At 40.4% G+C, this 13,683-nt stretch overlaps 1 protein-coding gene across 2 annotated transcripts in view; it reads right to left on the bottom strand.

Moving 5' to 3' along the window:
* LOC140463971 (casein kinase I) overlaps positions 1–13,683 on the bottom strand; it is a 73,111-nt gene that overhangs the window by 18,221 nt on the left and 41,207 nt on the right. For both annotated transcript variants that reach the window (XM_072558513.1, XM_072558512.1), the window contains exons 6-7: positions 5,581–5,729; positions 2,982–3,150 (exon numbers count right to left, since the gene is read on the bottom strand). In XM_072558513.1, coding sequence (XP_072414614.1) covers positions 2,982–3,150; positions 5,581–5,729 — 318 coding nt within the window. The remainder of the gene's footprint in view (positions 1–2,981; positions 3,151–5,580; positions 5,730–13,683) is intronic.

Below are 13,683 nucleotides of genomic sequence, written 5' to 3'. Positions count from 1 at the left end.
AAATAGGACCAAATATTGCCATTTCCTAACAGTTTCCATTGAAGCAGGTCCCATGATAGGGCTATGACTTAATCTATTAACAAAAATTCTCATTTTCACTTATTTGGTAGTTATACACATTCCCTGAGGCTACTTGAGCAGTACAAAGGCAGGGACAAGAATCTATCACTGGGGATGGAAATATGGCCACAAAAGCAAGTTGCCAATTCTGTTGAGATCCAGGATGGGAGTTAAGTTTTTACATTAAAATAAATGCTTTAAGGGATCCCTAATTGCTGTAAGACCTCTGCAGAAATTTTGATAATGCCAAAACCTCTTACTCCAACAAATAACTCAACAAGCTTCACAACTCTAATGATAACAATATTGAATATCTTATCACTTGGAATTCAATCAGCAGCTTGTACATTACTTCTGCATGACTGAATATACTTTCTATATTAGAAGGAAAAAGATAAATTAGTGGACCATACCGGACTAGCAGATCCTATTATATCTGCTCTCTCATTGGAGAGAGATGACTGTTGGTGATTTAACCTGACAGTCACCACACTGTCATCCAGAGGTTGAGAAGGAGAGTCCTTCATGGTAATGACTGCCAGTGAGGAAACTGAACCAAGTGTTGACTTCACACTGCATCACAAACCAACTGTCCAACCAACTAAGCCAAATGACTCCTGGTCAGTTTCTGTATGAGCCAATATAGGTAAACTTTAGCTTGCAGTAGCAACATCAACATTATTATTATACTGAATTGATTAGGCATAAAGCTAATACAAGGTTCACTTTGCCCTCTCCCAGAGAGATTTCCCCATGTCAGCAAACTCCTTAAACAGATTAAGATTTTATGTCATACCTAGGGTCAAGGCATAAATTCTTTACTGAAGAGCTCACCTTTTAAACCAGTTCTCTATTATCACACTGTACAGACTACAAATATATAACAGATATTTAATGTAACTGGTAACTTGGATTTTTCATACAATTTTACAACATTGAAAAAGACTATTTGACCTATATGGTGAATAAAATGAAATATACAAGGCATAGTGGAAGGGTTGCAATGGTAGCATGTCTATAACACCCTACATCTCCATGGAGTGCACTGCTTCATTTTCACAATGCAATAAGGCAGAACAAGTGATTTGATGTACACTTTAGATTATACACATTATTCCCATTGTAAAGTAATACAGAAGAAGTTGAGCCTTACCCTATCAAAAATAACTTGAAATAATTTCAAGTGCTCAGACTCTTTCAAGTCTATAAAGAGTTGGTCTGACCATCAGCATCTGGAAACTAATTTCATGGTCCAGCTGCTGCTCTACCACCATCTATCAGCACTGACAAAGTGACATTGGAGGTTCTTGATAGTTTCGGATATCTAGGTTTCACAATCACCAGCAACATACCACTTGGTTCTGAAATTAAGACATGCATCAGAAAAACTGCAGGTGTAACACCCACACTGAGTAACAGAAAGCACGGAACTACAACCTGACTCAAAAACAGCAAATTTCAAGTCTAATAAGCCAGCGTCCTCAATGCATTCTGCAAGGCATCCTGGAGAATAACTGCTGGGTTGGAGGCAAGGGTCAACATTTTCCAACTTCACTGTTTCAGACATATCTTTAGAAACTCTTGGCTGCAGAAGGTCAGCAGCTCTGCATACCTGCTATGAGTTAATTCTAACAGCATACACTCACTGATAAGCCAAAAAGATTTGCACCCACTCAACCACATTCATCAACTGGATGACAGCCAGATACCCAGAGATCTTCTGCTAGATTAATTAGCCATTACATTACAAACTCCTGGGAGTCCAGATTTCCAATGCAAAATACCTGCATGTAGGATTTCAAGACGGCAGATATTGACACCAATGATAGGAAACAATAGGATGGCTGTAAATTCTGGAAGCTGACTATTTAGAAGATCATTAGAAATGATGATCAGAAAAGAAAAGCTTATCTAGTCAACACAGGGGGATGGGGAGAGGGAGAGAGAGAGAATGTTGAGCACTAGTGAGCAGAGGGTTAATAGTTTTGGGCTTAACACAAATACAATGGAGTCTGGGAAGTTGACAACTGTAGTAACTTATTCAACATTGACAGCATTAACATCCTGTGGTCTGGCATTACCAAGAAACCTATAGTCTGACTGGCCTGTGGGAAGCTGACCTCAGCTTGGAAAAACTAGGAGTTCACAGAATCTGAAGTGGATTCCAGGAGTCAGCAGTGAATGAGGGACAGGACAGTTTAACTGAGGACAAAGGATTCCCACGTGGAGGTACTACCGTGCTGCTTTCCAAGGCACCTATGCTAGTACATAGATAGTTCTTTTGGAATTCACTGTGAAATATACATTTCTTTTTTACTCATGCCTAAAGGAAGATATTGAGATTCTAGTTCAGATCAACAAAACATAGGTGGTTATTTCAACTTTCAAAACAGATGCTTCAAGTCTCAGTTAACATTGAGATAGTTAAATATTTTACATGTATAAAATGGCGATAATCAGATTATTGTAACTATTAAAACAGAGGATATAAATAAGTGAAATTGTTAGAGACTGTTTGTAACAAACAAACTTGCATTTGCATTGATATAGTGCCTATCACAACGGCGGTTTGCTACAAATATTTCGAGGTCAAAACAAACCTTAGGTTCTGCTACATGTTTCTGGGGTACGAGATTTGTCTTTCACCTCATTAAGAGTTTCTAGACAATTTTGCCATTGTCTTGCATCTATCGATGTTCCTCAGCACCCATATACTGAGCTTATGATTCTACACATTTCCTCTAATTCTCAGGATGATAGCAAGTTAAGTACAAATATTTGCACTGAAAACAAACATGTAAGACTGAAAAGCTTTAAACTGATTTTAAAATAAATAAAAATTCAACAGGACACAGACTCGGATGTATAAGATGACTCGGATACTCTGACATCTGTGAAATAAATTTAATGTTTTATCTTACCAGTGTGGGACGTGGGTGTGAGGGGTGTCTGTGGTGCTACTTCCTGATTTCCTCTAAGCCTTCCAGAAGCAGTTGAAGGTAATCCCCGTGCTGCTGGATTTCTGCCGTGCCTCATTCGTTCCTCTCGCTCTCTCCGTTCGCGATCGTCATCGGCAGCTCTGCTGGCTCCCTGAAACGATCGAAGAGAGAATATGTTTAATTGAGAAGCATTTCAGTTGAAGTGTTAATCATTTTCCTTAAAGTGAAATAAGCTGGCATAGTGGACACATCACTGAAGTGTATTCTAGAAGAACAGTCTAATTTTGGGGATCACAGTAACTGGTGGAATTTAAAATCAATTAAGAAACTCTGGAATTAAAAGCTTGTCTCAGTGATGGTCACCATGAAACTAACACTGATTGTCAACACTAGCCACCTGCTTCAGTAATGTTATTTAAAAGGAAGTCTGCTATCCTTACCTGGTCAGGCCTACCTGTCTCCAGCTTAACAGCAAATCTGGTTGACTCTAAACAGCTTTCCGAAATGGTCTTGGAAGTCATTCAGTTCAAGGATAATTAGGGAATCGCAACAAATGCTCACCTTGCTGGTGATGCCCACATCCAACAAAATAAAAATAGCTGTAATCACTAACAACTAAATAACCTGAGGAATGATTTGTTGAGCATTACTCCTGTGTTTCTGAACTAGACACTGAAAATACGGAGGACTTACAGATTCATGATGGGATTGACTTTTCAGCTTCCCTCAAACAGTTCTGGATGTCTAATGATATCATTCACAGGGATATCAGGATTAAATTAAAATCAGCCAGGTTTCAGACACTAATTCATCAATGACAATCAATAAGGAAGACAAAGAATTCTCCAACTGGTAGTTAAACTGTTCGTCTTAAAATAAAAAAAATCTCCGAACATGCATGTAATAGAATCATGGCTGGATCTTAATAGTGTTGGAAAAAGTCCCTCAGAATTTCAACATATTCATATCTTTTAACCTTTTAACCCCCAGTATTATCCCCCATATGCATAAATACTTATTACATACATTAACTTTTTCTGTGGGATTCTAGTGAATTTTTTTTAAGTATATCATATCTGCTCATTCCCTTTTATCTACCTTAAGAGCTAAATACTTAAAAACCCACTATTAAACTTGTGAATGATGATTTTCCTTTTGTAAACAAACAATGCTGACTTTGTCAGAGTATACTCTAATTTTATAAGTACACAGTTAAGATATCCTTAATAATGGATTCTAGAACTTTCCTAACTGACCAATGTCAGACTAATTGGCATGTAATCCCCCATTTCCATCTCTGTATTAAATTGTGGTGCTACATTTGCTCGCCTCCAATCTACTAGGACCATGATAGAATCTAGAAAATTTTTGAAAATCACCGCCAGTGCATCCAAAATATCTCTGCAGCTACCTTTTGGAGAGCGCAGGAGATACAGAAGCTTGAACACATGCACCAGCAGGTTCGAGAACATCTTCCACCCTGCCGTTATTAGACTGATGAATGGACCCTCTAACTTCAAATAATGCTGACCTTGTCTAGTGCATGTCCTGCACGGTGTAACCTGTACTCTGTCCAACTATCTACTCAGCCTTAACTCCGTCCAGAATCTTTTTCACCCTATGATCTGCCTGTACTGCTCGCAAAAAAAGCTTTTCACTGTACTTAGGTACATATGACAATAAATCAAATCAATCTGACGATAACTGTCACTAGGTCATGGAAAGAGCCAGCTTTTATTTCTTCAAGTTTCGCCATTACACGATCTCTTGGTGACATTAATTACCTGAAGTTCCTCATGCTTGTTCTCACCTTAGTTAGACTGAATTTCTATGATGTAATGTTTGTTCAGCATCTGTACTATTTTCCAGATGAGCACTGCTCCTATCTCTAAGGAAGCAAATTCTTTATACTTGTTATTTTAAATATACTTGTAAAAACTCTTACAAACTATTTGTATATTTCTGGTTAGCTTGCTTTCATCTTTTTTTTCTCTTTGAAAATCAACTTTTGATCACCCTGTACTGGTTTCTAAAACACTTCCAAACTTCAAACTTGGAAAGGCAAAGTTGATTTAAAACACCCTATGGCTCAGTTAAGAGGCGAGCATTAGCATACATGGTTGAATGCTAACTCTTGTGTTATAAAACCCATTATTCGATGGCTTATATTAGCAAAAACATTTATTTTGCAATACAGCACCTGCAATAACGACTAGGGTGTCAAAAGTTATTTTAAATTCTTTTGAATATGTTCTGTTTTGGTGGTTCATGTGAACATTATTTCTGATAAAGGAAGAACTTCCTCAACACTTCACTGAAAGTTGTCCATTAAAAAAATTGCAGTGGGGCTCAGTTCATAACCTTCTTGACTGAAAAACCACAATGTTACTTTGGTACCAGGCTTGACATGAACAATCCTAAACATGCCAAACTTTCAAGAAACAACGCTGAGATATTAAAAAAAAAATCTGGTAAACAGGTTACCAACAAGCACTGACATTTTTTTTAATCCAACATTTCAGTTTGAGATCTATATAAAAACACTTCTACAACATTAGTATTAAGCACAAAGTAAACGTACAAACTTGAGCATGTTCCAGTCAAAGACATAGTCATAGGAGAAGCCTTGGCGGTGGAAGAGGTTGCGAAATAATTGCCTCAAGTAGGAGTAGTCTGGTTTGTCATCAAAACGTAGAGAACGGCAAAAGTTCAAGTATGTAGCAAACTCAGCTATGGGGAAGAAAAAGATCAAATTACTTGTACATTCAAACCAAATCTACACTCAAGCAGATTTAAGAATTACTTCCATTGTAAATGCAGGCTTAAAAGCTCATGATAATCAAATGGACAAAACAAGTTAAATATAGTTAAAAACACATACTTCTTTAGCAGCATCACCTCATGCCTAAGCCTAAATTAAAATTTTATGCAACCTTCTTCCTGTTTAATTTTGATCGTTTATAAGAACATCATTGTTAGAGCCATTGAGGTCTACAGCACAGAAAACAGAGCTTTGTGGTTCAGAAACAAGCATCTAACTATTCGAATCCCATTTTCTATCGCTTAGACCAGAGTTCTGCATACTTCTGCACAAATACACATTTAAAGATTACTTAAATATTTTAATGGTTTTTGCCACCACCACCCTTATAAGCAGTAAATTCCAGTTTCCCAACACTTTCTTACCTTTTTCCTCACATCCCCTCGAAACATCCCTAATCTTCAATCTGTGCTCCTGGTCATTGATCCTTCCTCCAATCTTTTAGTCATCTACCTAATATGTCCTTTTGTGGCACAGTGCCATGTTTTGTCTTATAATGTTCCTGTAAAGCGCACTGGGATATTTCATTACTTTCGACAAAATTATGCCCAGAGATTGGAACTCTTAAAAGTGATCACAGGGCAAAGGGTAAATGGGACATGGAGAGTGTTAGGATGTTGACAGCAGAAATCTTAAAAGCTCATGATAATCAAATGGACAATCAACATTAAGTTACTTCAAATGGAGGCACTGACTTCCAGTGACAAAAATACTGCTCGACCATCACTCCTTGCTTCCAGCCACACATACAATCCTGAATCTAATTAGAACAATTTCTTTTGATCCCATGCGTTCTTATCTTCACTAGCAGTCTCACATTCATGAATATATTAGAGGAGAAAATTCCTAATATACTATAGGGAAATGTGGATTCTCAAGTAGAGGTAAATGGTTTTTTGGTTTTAGGTATTGAAGGTCTGATCTGCTATTTTTAAAGGAAGCTATTTGTAAGTGAGAGAACGTGTCTTTCCATGAAATCATGTAGCTTAAGCTTAATTAATTGGGATAGTTAATGCTTATTGAGACTTGATTTTTAAGGACCAGAAAAGGGGAGGCCTGGGCCACAAGAAGGGAGTGTTCAGAAGACTAACAGAGGTACAGCTTAGTTTCTGGAAGCCTCCAGAGATTCAAAGTAGTCTTAAGCTGTTTAGGAAAAGTGGTGGAGGAGTGGTAATTCAGAATGCCAGGTTAACCTTTTGGGACATGGGTTTGAATGCCAAGGTGTTCAAAGTTTGTGAAAAGATTTGTAGCTCGGGTGCTCGTTGTTGTGGTTCTGTTCGCCGAGCTGGGAATTTGTCTTGCAAATGTTTCGTCCCCTGTCTAGGTGACATCCTCAGTTCTTGGGAGCCTCCTGTGAAGCGCTTCTGTGCTGTTTTCTCCGGTATTTATAGTGGCCTGTCTCTGCCGCTTCCAGTTGTCAGTTCCAGCTGTCCACTGCAGTGGCCGGTATATTGGGTCCAGGTTGATGTGTTTGTTGATTGAATCAGTGGATGAGTGCCATGCCTCTAGGAATTCCCTGGCTGTTCTCTGTTTGGCTTGCCCTATAATGGTAGTGTTGTCCCAGTCGAATTCATGTTGCTTGTCGTCTGTGTGTGTGGCTACTAAGGTCGTGTCGTTTCGTGGCTAGTTGGTGTTCGTGTATATGGATCGTTAACTGTCTTCCTGTTTGTCCGATGTAGTGTTTTGTGCAGTCCTTGCATGGGATTTTGTACACTACATTAGTTTTGCTCATGTTGGGTATCGGGTCCTTCGTTCTGGTGAGTTGTTGTCTGAGCGTGGCTGTTGGTTTGTGTGCTGTTATGAGTCCTAGAGGTCGTAGTCTGGCTGTAAGTTCAGAAATGCTCCTGATGTATGGTAGCCTCACAACACACTTCACATTCAATAACCAAATATATGAACAAATCAACGGAACACCCATGGGCTCACCGATCTCTGGACTCATAGCAGAAGCAGTAATGCAAAGGTTAGAACAAACAGTCTTACCACAACTTCAACCCAAACTCTGGGTCAGATGCGTGGATGACACCTTTGTAATAATTAAAAACACAGAAATAGAGAACACACACCGGATCATCAACACCACACACTCAGGAATCCGATTCACTAGAGAGGAAGAAAAGGACAACCAACTCCCATTCCTAGACGTGATGGTACAGAGAACACCGAACGGAGAATTCACCACAAAGGTTTACAGGAAAGCCACACACATAGACCAAGTCCTAAACTATGAAAGCAACCACACCAACACACACAAACGAAGTTGCATCAGGACACTATTCAAAAGGGCCACAACACACTGCAGCACACCAGAACTACAAAAAGAGGAAGAGGAACACCTATACAAAGTATTCGCCAAAAACGGATACCCTCGCAATTTCATCAACAGATGCCTAAGGGAGAGACAACGGAACGAGGACATGCCGAAACCCAAAGGACTAGCCACAATACCATACATCAGGAGCATTTCTGAACTGACAGCCAGACTACTGCGACCACTAGGACTCATAACAGCACACAAACCAACAGCCACGCTCAGACAACAACTCACCAGAACAAAGGACCCGATACCCAACATGAGCAAAACTAATGTAGTGTACAAAATCCCATGCAAGGACTACACAAAACACTTCATCGGACAAACAGGAAGACAGTTAACGATCCGTATACACAAACACCAACTAGCCACGAAACGACACGACCAGCTATCCTTAGTAGCCACACACACAGACAAGCAACATGAATTCGACTGGGACTACCATTATAGGGCAAGCCAAACAGAGAACAGCCAGGGAATTCCTAGAGGCATGGCACTCATCCACAGACTCCATCAACAAACACATCGACCTGGACCCAATATACCGGCCACTGCAGTGGACAGCTCGAACTGACAACCGGAAGCGGCAGAGACAGGCCACTATAAATACCGGAAAAAACAGCACAGAAGTGCTTCACAGGAGGCTCCCAAGCACTGAGGATGTCACCTAGACAGGGGACGAAATGTTTGCAAGACAAATTCCCAGCTCGGCGAACAGAACCACAACAATTCCAAGGTAGATGGCGAAATTTGAATTCAATAAAAATATGGAGGAAAATGTTTGCTTATGTATGTAGCTATTATCAATTGTCATACAAGACTCATCTAGTTCACTTATGCCCTTAAAAGGAAGGAAATTGACCACCCTTACCTTTGTGGCCACACGTTGCTCCAGATCCAAAACAAGGTCTGAAATGTCCTCTGAACAATTGGGGATGCAAAATAAATGCTGACACAGCCAGCATCGTATCACATGATGAACAAATTATTAAAACAAAAGGAGTGCAAATAGACAGGACTGGAAAAAAAACTCATGGCTTAAGGTTTAATGACAAAAGGTCAATGAGTTTGCTTATCTGCATGTCTTGAGAAAGCCAGGGAGGACCATTTCCGGTAAATATGCAGAAAGTTACCAAAAGGAATGTTTACCAGCCTATTAATTGAGTAAGAAACTTTAAAGTGAAGATCAGACCAACATTTTACTGGTGATTGGTTATTGTAAAGTATATTGCTGAGAAAAAAAAAGGTTAATTTTTATTTTTGCTACCGATAAGCTTTCCAAATTGTCTGAGAGTAATTCAGCATGCCGACTAGGTTTTCTAAAGTGAACTAATCCCATTTGCTTGTGTTTGACCATTTCCCTCTCTCAAATCCATGTACTTGTCCAAATATTTTTTTCAATATGGTAACTGTACCTACGCTTACCACTTTCTCTGACAGCTTGTTCCAAATATGCACCAATTTGAAAGGTTTGCTCCCTCTGATCCTTTTTCTTCCCCCATCTCACTTTAAACTGATGCCCTCTAGTTTTGGACTGCTCTACCTGGAAAAGACCTTAGCTATTCACCTTATCCAAGCACCTCATGATTTTATAAACCTCCACAAGATAATCCTTCAGCCGCTTATGCTCCAGGTAAAAATGTCCCAGACCATCCACCTTCTCCTTAACTCAAATTTCAATTCTTGATAAAATCCTTGGAAATATTTTTTGCACAGTTTCCAGTTTAATAACATCCTTCCTATAGCAGGGCAGCCACAATAATCAGTAGTACTCCAAAGGTGACCTTACCAATGCTTGAATTGGATTTATTATTGTCATGTGTACCCAGGTATAGTGAAAGGGTTACATGTATTACGGGCAGATCATACCATACAAGTGCATCAAGGTAACAAGACAGGCTTCAGCACACAATGTTACAGCTGCCAAAAAGGTGCAGAGAGAGATCAACATAACATTAAAGAGGCCCATTCAGAAGTCTAATAATAATGGGCAAGAAACGGTTCTTGAATCCGATTGTGTGTGTATACAAGTATTTATGTCTTCTGCCCAACGGAAGAAGGTGAAAGCATATAATCGTGGTGGGAGGGGACTTTGATTATGTTAGTTGCTTTTCTGATGCAGAGGGAGATATAGATAAAGTCAATGGATGGAAGGCTGGTTTGCGTGATAGACTGGGCTGTGTCCATAACTCTAACCTTGGAGGGAGCAGTTGCCACAACATGTGACGCATCCAAATAGAATGCTTTCACAATGCATCTACAAATGTTTCTAAGTCGTTATGGACATGCTGAACTTCCAAAGTCTCCTGAGGAAGCAGAGACATTGCTGTGCTTTCTTGCTCAAAGTGCCAAATGGTTGGACCAGATTGCTGGTGATTGTCACTCCCAGAAACTTCATGCTCTTGACTATCCTAGGGAGGCAATAGGGGAGGGGAAGTGGCATTTTTGCGAAGGGGTAGCATTACATCTGTACTGAGGGAGGATATTCACAGAAATACATCCAGGGATGTTATTGGGTGGAACTGAGAAATAAGAAAGGGATGATCATCTTATTGGGATTGTAGTTATAGACCCCCTAATAGTCAGAGGGAAATGGAGAAACAAATTTGGAAGGAGATCTCAGTTATCTGTAAGAATAATAGGGTGGTTATGGTAGGGGATTTTAACTTTCCAAACATAAGACTGGGACTGCCATAGTATTAAAGGTTTAGATGGAGAGTAATTTATTAAGCATGTACAAGAAAATTTCTGGTTCAGTATGTAGATGTACCTACTAGAGAAGGTGCAAAACATGACGTACTCTTGGGAAATAAGGCAAGGCAGGTAACTGAAGTGTCGGTGGGGGAGCACTTTGGGGCCAATGACCATAATTTTATTAGATTTAAAAGTGATGGAAATGGATAGACCAGATTTAAAAGTTGAAGTTCTAAATTGGAGAAAGGCCAATTTTGATGGTATTAGGCAAGAACTTTCAAAAGCGGACTGAGGGCAAATATTCACAGGTAAAAGGATGGCTGGAAAATGGGAAGCCTTCAGAAATAAGATAACAAGAATCCAGAGAAAGTATATTCCTGTCAGGGTGAAAGGAAAGGTTGGTAGGTATAGGGAATGCTGGATGACTAAAGAAATTGAGGGTTTGGTTAAGAAAAAGAAGGAAGCATACGTCAGGTATAGACAGGATAGATTGAGTGAATCCTTAGAAGAGTATAAAGGAAGTAGCAGTATACTTAAGAGGGAAATCAGGAGGGCAAAAAGGGGACACGAGATAGCTTTGGCAAATAGAATTAAGGAGAATCCAAAGAGTTTTTACAAATACATTAAGGACAAAAGGGTATCTAGGGAGAGAATAGGGCCCCTCAAAGATCAGCAAGGCAGCCTTTGTGTGGAGCCGCACAAAATAGGGGAGATACTAAATGAGTACTTGCACCAGTATTTAGTGAAAAAGGATATGGAAGATATAGACTGTAGGGAAATAGATGGTGACATCTTGCAAAATGTCCAGATTACAGAGGAGGAAGTGCTGAATGTCTTGAAACGCATAAAAAAGTGGATAAATCCCCAGGACCTGATCAGGTGTACCCTAGAACTCCGTGGGAAGCTAGAGAAGTGATTGCTGGGCCTTTAACTGAAATATTTGTATCATTGATAGTCACAGGCGAGATGCTGGAAGACTGGAGGTTGGCTAATGTGGTGCTACTGTTTAAATAAGGACAAGCCAGGGAACTACAGACCAGTGAGCCTGACGTCAGTGGTGGGCAAGTTGTTGGAGGGAATCCTGAGGGACAGGATGTACATCTATTTGGAAAGGCAAGGACTGATTAGGGATAGTCAACATGGCTTTGTGCGTGGGAAATCATGTCTCACAAATTTGAGTTTTCTGAAGAAGTACCAAAGAGGATTGATGAGGGCAGAGCGGTAGATGTGATCTACATGGACTTCAGTAAGGCGCTTGACAAGGTTTCCCATGGGAGACTGGTCAGCAAGGTTAGATCTCACAGAATTCAGGGAGAACTAGCCATTTGGATACAGAACCGGCACAAAGGTAGAAGACAGAGGGTGGTGGTGGAGGGTTGTTTTTCAGACTGGAGGCCTGTGACCAGTGGTGTACCACAAGGATCGGTGCTGGGTCCACTACTTTTCGTCATTTATATAAATGACTTGGATGCGAGCATAAGAGGTACAGTTAGTAAGTTTGCAGATTACACCAAAATCGGAAGTATAATGGACAGCGAAGGTTACCTCAGATTACAACGGGATCTTGATCAGGTGGGCCAATGGGCTGAGAAGTGGCAGATGGAGTTTAACTCAGATAAAGGAGAGGTGCTGCATTTGGGGAAAGCAAATCTTAGCAGTACTTAAGACTTTTAATGGTAAGGTCCTAGGGAGTATTGCTGAACAAAGATCTTGGAGTGCAGGTTCAGATCTCCTTGAAAGTAAAATCGCAGGTAGATAGAATAGTGAAGGTGTTTGGTATGCTTTCCTTTATTGGTCAGAATCTTGACTAAAGAAGTTGGGAGGTCATGTTGCAGCTGTACAGGACATTGGTTAGGCCACTTTTGGAATATTACGTGCAATTCTGGTCACCTTCCTATCGGAAAGATGTTGTGAAACTTGAAAAGGTTCAGAAAAGATTTACAAGGATGTTGCCAGGGTTGGAGGATTTGAGCTATCGGGAGAGACTGAAGAGGCTGGGGCTGTTTTCCCTGGAGCGGAGGAGGCTGAAGGGTGACCTTATAGAGGTTTATAAAATGATGAGGTGCATGGATAGGATAAACAGACAAAGTCTTTTCCCTGGGGTGAAAGAATCCAGAACTACAGGGCATAGGTTTAGGGTGAGAGAGGGGAAAGATATAAAAAGGACCTAAGTGGCAAGTTTTTTCACACAGAGGATACTATGTGTATGGCAAGAGGTGCCAGAGGAAGTGGTGGAGGCTAGTACAATTGCAACATTGAAAAGGCATTGGGATGGGTATATGATTAGGAAGGGTTTAGAGGGATATGGCCAGGTGTAGGCAGGTGGGACTAGATTGGGTTGGGATATCTGGTCGGATGGACGGGTTGGATTGAAGGGTCTGTTTCCATGTTGTACATCTCTATGACTCTATCGCCACCTCAGCACCATTGTTGCAGACAGGTGTGTCCTTCACTCCACTTCCTGAAGTCAATGACCAGTCTTGCCGTAAGGGAAAGATTGTTGTCTTTACCACATGCTGCTAAGCAGTCAGTCTCTTTCCTGTACTCCATCTAATCATTGTTCGAGACCCGGCTTCCAATAGTGATATCATCAGCAAACTTGCAAATGAAGCTGATGCAGAATTTGGCCACAGTCATGTGTGCATAATGAGTTCAGTAGACTTGCTGCAGTGTTGAGGATTATCACAGAGAAGGTGTTGCCACTTATTCTTACTGACTGCGGTCTGTTGGTCATGAAATGTTGAGTTTGAAATATGGGCGGCACAGTGGTTAGCACTGCTGCCTTACAGCGTCAGAGACCCGTGTTCAATTCCCACCTCAGGCGACTGACTGTGTGGAGTTTGCACATTCTCCCT

This window comes from Chiloscyllium punctatum, chromosome 39, assembly GCF_047496795.1.
Source record: "Chiloscyllium punctatum isolate Juve2018m chromosome 39, sChiPun1.3, whole genome shotgun sequence".
Lineage (NCBI taxonomy): Eukaryota > Metazoa > Chordata > Chondrichthyes > Orectolobiformes > Hemiscylliidae > Chiloscyllium > Chiloscyllium punctatum.
This window is presented reverse-complemented; position numbering and strand designations above follow the sequence as displayed.